The sequence below is a fragment of the Salmo trutta genome, chromosome 2 (assembly GCF_901001165.1).
Source record: "Salmo trutta chromosome 2, fSalTru1.1, whole genome shotgun sequence".
In the NCBI taxonomy this organism is placed as follows: domain Eukaryota; kingdom Metazoa; phylum Chordata; class Actinopteri; order Salmoniformes; family Salmonidae; genus Salmo; species Salmo trutta.
This window is the reverse complement of record NC_042958.1, coordinates 35105684-35119275: the sequence shown is the minus strand read 5'-3', so window position 1 is coordinate 35119275 and position 13592 is coordinate 35105684. Positions and strand designations below refer to the sequence as shown.

Sequence of the window (13592 nt, the reverse complement as noted above, 5' to 3'; positions counted from 1 at the left end):
AATTGGCCCTGGGATTTTTCTCAACACATGACCTAACCAGCTATAACTCGGGCCCAGACTTTTTCCTGACCAGAGTTTGTCGTGGTCCTGGTCAGGTCACATGTTCAGGAACAACTCCAGGTACTAGGTGTGACTATGGGCCTCTGGTGTGTCTATGTAACGGCCGTCGTCAGAAAGAGACCAAGGTGCAGCGGAGGATGTGTTCATCATTGGGAATTTTAATAAATGAAAGAACACTACAAACGAAACACGAAAAGAAACGACGGCCAAACAGTCCTGTCAGGATTAACTCTACACAGAAAACAATCACCCACAAACCCCAAAGGAAAAACAGGCTGCCTATGTATGACTCCCAATCAGCAACAACGAACTACAGCTGTTCCTGATTGGGAGCCACACACGGTCAACCAAATAAACAAACCAACATAGAAAAATAAACATAGAACGCCCACCCATGTAACACCCTGGCCTAACCAAAATAGAGAACAAAAAAAAACCTCTCTATGGCCAGGGCGTTACAGTCTAAAACGGCTTCACTGCTAATATGCACCTGTTTCATCCAAAGTAGTATAATTTCTCCATAAAGCAACAAGGAATAGTCCATTGAGATAGTGAATTATGAGAGTGGCAGACAATTAATGACCAGACCAGAGTTTTGGCTCCACCACTGGACTTATTGACCTTAAAAATATGATTGTTCTATGTAATTATGCTGCTACGAGCCACTGGTGTACAATATAGTTTCTCATTCCAGTCTGACTACTTTAAAAAAAGTTCAAATGTTGAGAATATCTTGGTTTACAAATGATATTGAGGAGAAAGCAGAATGATTGTGATATTACAGGAGTTGTATTGTAATCACCTTTTCCAATTCAGAGCAACGAAAAATATTGGATATGATACCAAATGGCTCGTGGCTTTTAAATAAATGTGAATCATTTTAATATATAGTAATTTTGTACATATATTTATTCTTGATATTATTTGCTGCTTCTGCAAAGCTAATGGGGATCCAAATAAACAAATAAATATACCTACAATATGTCACTGCAACAAGCCTGTTCCTCTTGTACTCATCTCCCCTCATTCTCTCTCTCTGTGCACCCCAGGGGACTCCTACTCCTACGTGCAAGGGCAGCCTCTGGCTAAGGAGGACATGGGGGTTGATGTGAAGCTGTACAGTCACCGGTGGAGGAGGTGGCTGACCCAAGAACAGCCACGTAGCATGGACAGCAACAGGGCCAGCCAGGACCTGGATCAGCAGGACCAAGAGCAGGGTCAGGATCAAGACCAAACTGATGGGGGTTTCCCAGGCCTGCTCTCAGCAGAGGACAGCCAGGACACTGACAACAGCTCCCAGATAGAGGTACAGTAGTACATAAACAGTGTTTCCCCAACCTTTAATCAGGCTAAGATGCAAGGAGGGCTGGCCTCCCTGCATACCTCTGTTGCCCCCTGTCAAAAAAAGTGGTTAAATTGTTTTGTGTTTTTATAGATTTTTCCCACACAACACAAACATGAACACCAACAAAGAGAATAGACCCAAAATGGATTACTATTGATTTGAATTGAACGTTTAGTGTTTGTAGCACTGAATGTTACTTCATGGGGCCTGGTGTTCTGCCAAGGAAAAACTATTTAGGGGAAACACTTGGGCCCACAGAGTGAACACCCCAGATAATCTGAGACAGGAAGGAAGAATGTCAGATGTTCTCTGTTAGGTCTCTATTGGAATATGAACACAGGTTAAACTGCCTTAGTTCCTCAATCCCCTTCAATCTAAAACTATTCCTAAACATATTCCCTGGCAACTCCCCAAGGAGAGAAAATAGACCTCCCTGGAACAGAGTGATTAGATGATGATAAAAAACTGGACATGGGGAGCTTTTGGCAGATTAATACTTAATTTCTAATTAACGCCCAGCAAATCTCCAAGTAGATATTCATCATAAACTTCTGTGTGTGGACTGAGGGTGAGTCACATTAAAGCACCTCAGAAAGAGACCAGGTAAAGTCCCAAAACAGCACCCGATACCCTACAAAGTGCACTACTTTTGACCAGAGCTCAATGGGGCCTGGCCAAAACTAGTACACTATATAGGGAATTAGGTGCATTTAGATGAAGCCCAAAACAACAGATTAACTTAGACCTCTTTGACCTTCTCGACAGTCACAGTCACAAAAGATGGAGATTAATTGCTGGCTCTTGGTCTGTGTCACTCCGTCCCCATGAAACTAAATGAAAGGCAAGGTCCTGGATCCCTTGTTATTGTTCCTACTAGCCCAGCTCAGCACTGCAGCCTAGAGCTCAGGTGTTTAGTCGAAAACGATGGCAGTGGCGCATCTGGTCCAGACAGATTATTAAGTCACCCCGTGCCTTCTAATCATCTCAGGTCTACAGCCCCAGCGTCGCTTTGTGTGATAACAGACGACAGGTTGATCACGCCACAAACACACACACACACACACAAATGCACCCACACACACATCCGTGCACACACACACACACACACACACACACACACACACACACACACACACACACACACACGCACGCATGCACACTCCCTCCCTGTTTTTATCCCTCTCCCTGGGCTCATTTGTTGTTGCGTTGTGTGTCTGGGACAGCGTCGGCTTTTAGCACAAATACCCCGTCATTTCCTCTGTCATGTCACCCCCACCACCATACAGTCTCACTCCCCCTTCGCCCCACCTCCCCCTTCCAATATGCCTCTCTGTCTTCAAGAGGAAGGCTAAAGTGTTTTATATTCACATCCCCAGATTAGTAAGAGGCTGCTGACACCTTCCTTCCTTCTGGCCCAGCGTTGGTCTGGCTAACAATACTCACTTGGCAAAAACTGGTTGAATCAATGTTGTTTCCATGTAATTTCAACCCAAAAAATGTGATGATGTTGAATCAACTGGTTGGATTTGCAAAGAGTCATCCATGTAAGGGACTTTTGTATTTTTTTCACCCAACTTTTAAACTAAATCTAATGACATGGTGACATTTTTTGTTGATTCCACATTAAATTCAGTTTAGGTGTCAACTCAACCAAATGTAAATCCAAACTAGACGTTGAACTGACATCTGTGCCCAGTGGGAAAGGGGACTGTCTCATCTCGGCCGAGATATGACCAGAAGGAGGAAGGGAAGAAAGGATAGTGTCTTTAGTAAAGGAGGGGAGGAATAGAGTGAGCATTCATCATCATAGGTGGAAATACTTTTATCATCTGTTTCTTTTACTTTGCTGAAATGCTTGGAATCTCCCAGCACTGCAATAAATCTGTTTGTCAGAATCTTTTAGAGATGACAGTGACATTCTCCTTGGAGCCTTGGATCACCGCAACCGATCAAACGACCAGATAATGTGCGTGTGCGTGTGTGCGTGTGCATAAAAGGTGTCCTCAGGTAAACCCAATGACATTCAGGCGTGCTACAAAGCGTTGGAACGTGCTAACATTAAAACAATTTGAATTAACCTCGTAATCCAGGTTTTCTATAGGTCCTTATCAATAAAACCTCACAAAACGGTGCGTAAAATTCGATTTGACTGCTGGGGAGCAAGGAGACCCCCAGATCCGCCAAAACCATTGACAACTATGTGCCGTATTCAAGGGATTGTTTAATAAATGTTATACCTATTTGGTTTTAGTATCATCAACTCTTGAAGAGCATAGTCAGAACTACACATTTCCAATCATTTCACATTTAGTTCTAGCATCAGAGTTATACAGCAAGTAACTGCATACTTTTCATCATCAGTAAATATCAATTGATCATGTGTTTTCAGATATGTGAGGGTAGGCTTTCCATTTGGTGTGTGGCTGGCTAGCTAAGCAAACAACATGTGTCATTTAGCTTTCTTCATCAGAGATTAGGCTTTTGGAAAGAGCTTGACATCGGCAAGTCCTCGTCCTGGTAAAGTTGCCAGTCGGATTACGGTCATCACCACTATAGACGGAAAGCAAATCAAACAATATTTGGATATAGCCATCTATCCCCTCAAAGTTAGCTTGTTAACTAGCTATATTGACGTGATCTGTTATTAGCTGACGTTAGCTAGCCAATTTGACGTGGTCCCTCAATCAATGTAACCTATCATGTCTGTCAGCACTGCAGCAATTGTGACTAAACACTTAAAAACTATTTTGAAAAGGGGATAATGTTAGCTAACTTCTTTAGGTAGGCCTATGTTGATTGGAGAAAAAAGTACATTAGGTCTCCTTACCACTATGTTTAGTCAACTGTACAAGGTTTCTACCGGTAGCTTGCGAAGTAAAAATGATCAGCTCACAGTACATCGGCAAATGCGCCTTTCTGCTGCTTGACAGGCAGAGTGGACAAAGGATGGGACATTAACCTAAACCACCCATACTTGTCAGGTATATTTCACTTCTTTTTTATATCCCTCAAATCCAATTAATGGTTGCCAATATTGAGCAATATCATGAGGCTGCCCTACGTATCTGAAAATTGCATGATCAATTGATGATCATGAAAATGCAGGTACTTGCTGTATAACTCAGATGATAGAGCTCAATGTGTACAATTGTTTTGCATGGAATAATCAGACATTTGTAGTTCTGACTATAGTCTTCAAGAGGTGATGATATTAAAAACAAATAGTTAACATTTATTTAACAATCCCTTGAAAATGGCACGCAGTTGTAAATGGTTTTAGCGGTGTAGCTCCCTCCAGTAACCATGAGCACAACCGTTCCTTGATTTTAACTGGCGGTTTTATTCTGTAGTTTTAGTCAGAATTATCACCTTCCATGAGAACTATAAAGTAAATGAAAATACAGTTAAGCACACTCTTACAACCTTCTTGTCTTACGAGTGACTTATTAGCTTGGTATAACTCTGAAGTGCTTACATACATAAAAACAGTTTAGCCGGAGATATAACAGTATCAGATTAAACACATGAATAAAGGACAAATACCTCATTGGCTGCTTATTATAGAAGGGAGGAAAACCAAAACCTTCACACTTCTTATTCCTGGCATGAATTCACACGTCTTCTTTAATTATTCTAACGTTACCATCCTAACATACACGCTTCAACCGTTACGAACTACACCCAAAGACACGAAAAACCTAGCTGACACAGCGCGGGATTGCCTTCCCTCCAAAAGTGTGTTGCTACGATAATAATCCCTGTTACAATAGTTGTTAGCCACGTAGTTCCGCTTGTCTTACCATTTCCCCCGCATAGCGAACACATAAACAATTCAAACAGCAAACAACAACATAGATTGACAGGTTAATTGTCAGCTAGAAGTGGAGCTGGGGGTCTCCTTGCCCCCCAACAGACAAATCGAACGCTCTGCACCCTATTGTGATGTTTTATTGATATCGACATATTGATTGTGTGAAAAATGGCTCATTCGTTGCTACGAGTAGCAAAGCACTGAACCAGTAAGTACTTTGTTGGAAAGGCTTAGCAGCCATTGGTTTGTTGTGGTGGTGTTGTTTTGACTGGTGATATTGCTGAAACTATAATAATTAGGTGAATGTGGTGGTGATGATTATCACAATCACGCCATTGTTAAATTCCACATTACCTTATCAAAGACTGGAGCAGCTCGTCAGTACTAAGCAGCTGTCACGCCCTGATTTGTTTCACCTGTTCCTGTGATTGTCTCCACCCCCTCCAGGTGTCACTTATTTTCCCCAGTGTATTTATCCCTGTGTTTCCTGTTTCTCTGTGCCAGTTCGTCTTGTATGTTTAGTCAAGTCAACCAGCCAGCGTGTTTTTCCCCATACTCCTTTTGCTATTCTCCTTTTTCTAGTCCTCCCGGTTTTGACCCTTGCCTGTTTCTGGACTCTGTACCCCCTGCCTGACCATTCTGCCTGCCTTAACCACGAGCCTGTCTGCCACTCTGTACCTCCTAGACTCTGATCTGGTTTTGACCTTTTAGCTTGTCCATGACCATTCTCTTGCATACCCCTTTGGATTATTAAAGATGGAAAGACTCCAACCATCTGCCTCCTGTGTTTGCATCTGGGTCTCGCCTTGTGCCTCGATAGCAGCAGCATGTCAACAAACAGACACGTGGACAAGTCTCAGTATAAATATAATACCACTCATTGGATGTTAGATTATCTCTTATTGCCACACTCCTTAGTTTATTGAAACGTATAAACCTCTTCCACTACCATTCATTTTTGGGGGGGGGGGAGATTATTGTTTTAATGTATGTGTTGCGACGTTAAATGCAATTTTAATCAAGTTTGATTTGCTTTGATTTTAAGCAGGTACACAATTTCTATTCATCTTCATTAAAATGACACTTTCTAGTTCTATACTGTTCCGTTATATCTTCCTGGAACACAGTATAGTGAAGGCCAAGACCATAAAACCCAGGTCAAACTATTACAACTATTCAGCCTCCTACCTGTTATGTTTCCTCCTCTGAACTGACTGTGTGTGTATGGCCAAATAAATCAAGGAAGTGTTCAAGTTTTAAGTATGCCTCGGTGGTTTATTATCACATATTGCGCCATAAGTGTCAGAGTTACCAGGAGCATGCACTATACTGTATATGTTCTGTTTCTGTGATTACAAGAGATTGTGCACTCACTGTGTTGTTAGCGTAGCTTAGCCTCTTTCGCTGCTTGGGGAGTTGTTTGATGTGGTGCTGCTTTTTGATGTCTGTCCAGCCAGGGTCATATTCGTGAATGCACATCTTTGCAAAACATTTTGTAATGGAAAACAAGCGTTTCTTTTTGGAGGAATTCATGTAGGCCCCTCCCTATTTTGGCCCTCGTGCTGGATACAACCCTGGTCTGTGCTGTCTGTCTGATTGCTCAAAATAATCCCAGGGGAGGTTTGCATATTATATTATCCATGTCTGTTTAGTTGGAGATAGAGAGCGAGGGAAAGGAATCCCTCTGGAAATTGACTCGGCTCTTAAATTTTTTGTTGCTTCATTTGATTTCCTTCTTATATTCAGAACAATGCTTTAGTATGATGCTTTTACAGTGCCTTTATTAAAAGATTATCTGAGAGCGAAGCATTTCTAAATGAATGTTTAATATACTTCAGTATATGACAGTATCAGGAAATAGCTTAATTCATACTGATTTGTGTCAGTACTACTAGATAGTTGACTGCAGTACTCAGCACAGTTATTACTCTCCAAACTGAACCTGCAGGTCTGCTTTGACCTTAGCCTGCCTACCCTCTCTCACTGTCCCACCTGTGGAGTGTGTCTCTCTGCCAGACCTTCCTCTACTGTGGTTGCTAGCGAAGCAGTGCTAACACGCTGTTTTTCTATCAGCCTCCAACACATCTTGGGCTAAAGCATTGGAAGCCAATATCTTGAGATGAGGGAAGTTGCCAATATCTTGTTAGTTAGGGATGGATGTTTTAGAATGAGTTGCTTATTAGGCTATATATCGATGTGTATTGATGTGTGACCGATGCCACCCCTCATTTCTGATTCTCCACTTGGCCGCGCAATATCAAGTGCGCCTATAGGCTATTTAGTGTGGTCTCAATCAAATGATCCACACCCTATAGGCTACGAAGTGCACGCTCGGAGAAGCACAGAGCAAAGTTATATTTCTAAGGTAGCTGCTGGCATGGTGTAAATACAGCTAGGCTGCACTACACACGGCAATGAATATTGCAACACTGAGCTCTGGCCTTCTCTGCTCTTGTTGATCAAATAGAGTTTGGTGTGCTGCCTAACAATTGACTGTGCTGTGTTGTCCTAATGTGGCAGTTCAGGAGGAGAGTCAAAGGCTTCGTCCAAAGGTTTTATTTATTAGGCCTATTCCAAAAGATCTTGCGTGCGGACTAGCCTACAGCTTGCTAATACTATAATTGATTTGATTAAAAACAATATGTTACTTGCTCATGATGTATTTATCAGAGTTATTAACCTCGCAAATTCGAGTAGGCATAATTAATTTCAACCGTCATCCATAGATTTGTCGGTAATTCCTCCACCCACTATGCACTCTTTAAATCGTCTACTTCCGTGTCAGTGAAGAAATGTTAAGTTAAAACCAAGACTCGAATTGAGGGGGTATGAGAGGGTATGCCATAGGCCATGTTCCCTCTAATTTCTTGGGGCACTAAGCACATTTTAGGTCTTGTGAGCGGAAACTTGAACATTGTGAGAATTGTTTTGCAACTTCCGGCGCGTTTACAGTGAACACTGAGGCAGTACCCTTACAGTTTTAGACAGTAGCCAATAGGCTATTGTGGCTATTTGAGCATAATGTACAGTAGTCCTACCAACAAAACTAACGGAGCAAATCCCATAACATTTTCACATGGAAATAGCTTTTTATTTCTATGATATAGCCTACAGTAGCCTATATGTGGTGTTAAGTGCCGGCCTACATTGCAGAATTTTACAATTGTTTTTACATTATGAAGGGCTTGACATTAATTAATGATTTTTATTGGCTTATTTGCTTATTCAAGTCTGTCACAAAATACAACACTGTCCCTTTATTTAAGACATAAGCTTTTTACCTGACTGCCTTTTCAAAGACAGCTTTAAATGTAGCTTACACGTTTTGTGCTCTTGTACAAATCAGTAACACCCCATTGCTGACCTATACTTAGCTATAACTGGGCTAATAACTCGCTAACTATCAAAGAATATCAATACGTGAAAACGATTAGCTCTTCGCTCTGATCTAAACTGATCTGAAAAGCTCATTCAGTCTTGGGTGATTGAAGACCGCTCCAGGGATAGCCCTGCAAATAGAATTCTACTCCATTGCACTCTGGCTCTGCCTACAACAAAATCACAGACTTTTTTTATTTATTTATTGCACCTTTATTCAACCAGGTAGGCTAGTTGAGAACAAGTTCTCATTTACAACTGCAACCTGGCCAAGATAAAGCAAAGCAGTGCGACACAAACAACAACACAGAGTTACACATGGAATAAACAAACATACAGTCAATAATACAATAGAAAAAAGTCTATATACAGTGTGTGCAAATGAAATAAGATTAGGGAGGTAAGGCAATAAATAGGCCATAGTGGCGAAATAATTACAAAAAAGCAATTAAACACTGGAGTGATGGATGTGCAGAAGATGAGTGTGCAAGTAGAGATACTGGGGTGCAAAGGAGCAAAATAAATAACAGTAAGGGGATGAGGTAGTTGGATGGGCTGTTTACAGATGGGCTATGTACAGGTGCAGTGATCTGTGAGATGCTCTGACAGCTGGCGCTTAAAGTTAGTGAGGGAGATATGAGTCTCCAGCTTCAGTGATTTTTCCAGTTCGTTCCAGTCATTGGCAGCAGAGAACTGGAAGGAAAGACGGCCAAAGGAGGAATTGGCTTTGGGGATGACCAGTGAAATATACCTGCTAGATATATACCTGACTCAGTCTTGCAAAGTTAGATTTGTTTTGTTTTGTTGCATTAAAAAAAGGGGCTGATATAATGTTGATTCGATCAACAACCACAAAAACGTTGATCTAAAATAGTGCAGACTAATAGGGTTCAATCTCTTGTGTCTCTGCGCAGCATGGCATTTCTTCTGCACAGCAGTCCTGGAGGAAGTGCACGCACGCACACAGTTTAGAGGGTACATTGGCCATAGGCCTACCTTTTATTAAAGAAAATGTCAAAAAGCACCCCTTGTTAGTTCAAGATTTTGAAAATCAAATACAACAGTGAGCTTTAACAGCACTTTGGTCCGCAATGCTTTATGCTACAAACAAGATGTAAAATAACCAGGAAAGACGTGACTCAGAGGGGATATCATTGTTTAATTTCTTTGACATTCAGAGGCTGAGCTACAAACTTTTATAGACGAGGAGAAAAAAAAAGGACTTTTCTTGGAAAGTAATCTAATTATGTCACTATGAATTGATTAAGCTATTCACTTTCTGTACAATAGAAGATGTTTAAACCGACAGCTCTTAGGGAAACACTTGTGACCTTCTCTTGTTGGGTTAAGCCATGGAAGAAGAGTAGCCAGCAGTTAAAGCTTAGATTAGAGTAGGCCTACTCTGTCTGGGATGGAAAGATAGACCTAACTTTTGAAAGTACCAGGCTCAGATTCCTAATGACTTCTCAGATTAAATTATTTGCAAACAGGGACAGTTTCATTGCAAAAAAGACACACTGATTTGGCATTGGAGAAATATGATAAGATGAACACATAGGTCTATGTCTCTGTCCGCTCTTAGCCTGTATTTTGCATAATTTGTGTGGTATTAATAAGGATTCTGCTAATATATAAAAATGTAGAATTACATTACATTTTTATAAAAGGCTATTTTTTTCATGAACCTGCAAATACAATGATAGACTAATGCAATGCATTTACTATAAAGGAGAAAAATCCACCCCTACTCTTGTCCACGGTCGTCTGTGAACCCACAACCTTCTGGCCCGCAACCCTGTGTGCTATCAAAATTCTTGCGTTGCCATGTAATGCTTACAAGATGAAGAACAGTTCCTAAAACTGCATATTTAAGGCTCTGGTCTGGCCAAGAAGTGAGGCCAAACATTCTCTGCTATCCACTTTGTTTTAATTATTATTTTTGGTATTGGGGAATGGTCGCGTTTTTTTTTCAAACATTCAGTTAGGGTTTAGGTAAAATATATTTTGCTGAAGGGAGGGCCATCCATTTTAATTTCAGAGAGGTCAGATTTTCTCCATGTACCCCTTACTATAAATAATTCACTCCCTTAATTCCCTTGGGACCATTTCACAGTTCAGGTAGGGACAAGTCTCCTCATCTCTGTGTCCTTAAATAAACTCTAGTCGGCATTCCAAATGGCACCCTATTCCCTTTTCAGTGCACTACTTTTGACCGGGTCTCTGGTCAGAAGAAGTGCACTATATAGGGAATAGGGCGTCGTTTGGGCCGCGTCCCTGGCCTAGAAGCTGCTAAGCAAGGAGGCTCCAAACCACATGTTTATCTGCAGCACAGAGAAACCCTAAACCTTGGAACACTAGAGCTCTTCAATAACAATACTCTGTATGAGGGTGGGTGTAGGCCGTAGACGTAGAGGCTTCGGCCTACAGTAAGACTTAAAAGGCCATAAACGTAAAAGCTTGAGTTCATTTTTAAAACAAGAGTCTCAAAACATAAGGCGTGACTTTCTATCCGTGTGTTTCACGATTTAATGTTTATCGTTTATATTTCGTTGACTCCTGTTTTCTTTCATACCTGGATGTGTTCAAATCGGCAAGCCCTATCGATTTCATTAGTAAGCAGGTGCAGCACACCTCAGCTCCATGCAATGCTGTTGGATTTCACCACACATTCCACTAATGCTGCTCCAATGGGGAGGGGATGAGTGATGAATAATGGATATAATGGACCATAGACGTTATCAGCCAGTGTGAGACCAAGTGGCACACATGAGTAATGTCTTCCTTTTAAAGTGCAGATGGTTACCAGGGCCCCTGATTTGTGTGTGTGCGTGCGTGTGTGTGTGATATAAGAGATATAGGGACTTGTGCATACTGTAGAGTAGGGAAAGATCTTATGATTTTTTAAATTCCATTCTTTCAAAGACATGAGACGACAGTTGTTTTCCCTGTACTTTTCTTATTCAGTATTGCCACACCAATGTGATATACGCTTCATTGTGACATGATAAAAACATTAAAACTATTTATTTCAGCTTTATTACCTTGTTCTTTTCCCAATTAAAGCAGAAGGATTATTCTTTCTCAGAGCTGTATGTGATATCATGGTGCAAAATAGTTCAAATCAGTGCAAAAATACTGTAAAACTCATTATAATCTGACAGTGTGATTTATTTGGACGCGTTTTTAAACAATAATGTGATAGTAAATGGAGAAAAGCATTAGTAGTGACCTTTCTATAATGCACATTGCTGAAGAAAAATTAGAAATGTAATCACTCTGCCCGATTATAATCAAATCATGCTTTATTTATACAGCACATTAAGACATGGAATGCAACGCAATGTGCTTCACATTCCTTTTTTTTTAATGAAAATGAAAACTGAAATATTTAGTACACAACGAACAAAAGAGGATAAAAAACTAAAGAATAACTATAAAAACTGAACGACAAAAAAAACGTAAGGAAAAGCAAAGCTAAAAGGTGTGTTTTAAGATCTCTTTTAAATATGTCCACAGTTTCAGCCCCCCTCAGGTTCTCTGGCAGACTATTCCAGGCTGCCCCTCCATGTCTTTTGGTCCTAGGCTTTGGAGTAGTTAAAAGGCCAGTGTGAGAGGACCTGAGGGACATACTGGGTACACACAGTACATTCGGAAAGTATTCAGACTCCTTGACTTTGTCCACATTTTGTTACGTTACAGCCATATTGTAAAATGTATTTTAAAAAGGTAATCAGCAATCTAAGCACAATACCCTATAATGACAAAGCGAAAACAGGTTTTTAGAAAAGTTTGCAAATTAAAAACAGAAAAAACTGAAATACCTTATTTACATAAGCATTTAGGCCCTTAGCTATGAGACTCGAAATTGAGCTCAGGCGCATCCTGTTTCCATTGATCATCCTTGAGATGTTTATACGATTTTATTGGAGTCCACCTGTGATAAATTCAATTGATTGGACATGATTTGGAAGGCATCTGTCTATTGTCATGACTGTCCTGTGAGGATCACAATGGGTCAGATCAGCTTCGCAATGGTTGACAATAACCAGACCTTCTCTCACCCACAAAAGAGGTGAGGAGGGAACTGGACCGGTTTGACAGTTCACACCCTGTTGTAAATTACAGGAGAAAGGGGGGCTCTTTCTCCCCCTCCAGTTAAATCCACCAGAGGAATGTCTTTGTTAACAGGCTTTTCCCGCTGAAACTATAACATGGTAAAAAGTGGATACTGGAACAATAATTCTAACATAAGAATATGGGGAATGTTCAGCAGGGAACTATAGAAAACTTATGCCATATGGGTTTTCAGTTTGCCATAAAAAATTGTATGTATGAAATACTGTAACTTGGAAAGTATATCCCCTTTATCTGTCAAGTTTCCATCCAATACATTGTGCATATGATATGAAACATGATGAAAGTACTTTTGTTAAGATAGGAATGTGATTTTAGGAGGCATAAGAGAACTTCCAATCATATCCATTGCATATTAAGTAGTCACACCCCGAGTGAGGTCAGAAGAGCGTGTCAGACTGACGGAACTGTCCCCTTTGGCCAGAGGACATAAAATGATTGCCAACAGAGATTAACATTAGTTTAGGAAAGACGGGGAGTTGCAGCCCAAGTCTAAAGTGGTTTAAACTTCGGGACAAGTCTCTGAATGTCCTTGAGTGGCCCAGTTTGAGCCCGGACTTGAACCCGATCAAACATCCCTGAAAATACCTGTGCAGCAACACTCCCCATCCAACCTGACAGAGCTTGAGATGATCTGCAGAGAAGAATGGGAGAAACTCCCCAAATACAGGTGTGCCAAGCTTGTAGCGTCATACCCAAGAAAACTCGATTCTGTAATCACTGCCAAAGGTGCTTCAACAAAGTACTGAGTAAAGGGTCTGAATACTTATATACATTTTTTATTTCAGTTTTTTATTTTTAATAAATTAGTGAAAATGTCTAAAAAACTGTTTTTGCTTTGCCATTATGGGGTATTGTGTGTAG

At 40.8% G+C, this 13592-nt stretch overlaps 1 protein-coding gene across 2 annotated transcripts in view; it reads left to right on the top strand.

The window, feature by feature from the left end:
* The window catches only part of LOC115154454 (plexin domain-containing protein 2), a 168601-nt gene that overhangs the window by 52413 nt on the left and 102596 nt on the right, over window positions 1-13592 (top strand). For both annotated transcript variants that reach the window (XM_029700694.1, XM_029700704.1), the window contains exon 2: window positions 1110-1366. In XM_029700694.1, coding sequence (XP_029556554.1) covers window positions 1110-1366 — 257 coding nt within the window. The remainder of the gene's footprint in view (window positions 1-1109; window positions 1367-13592) is intronic.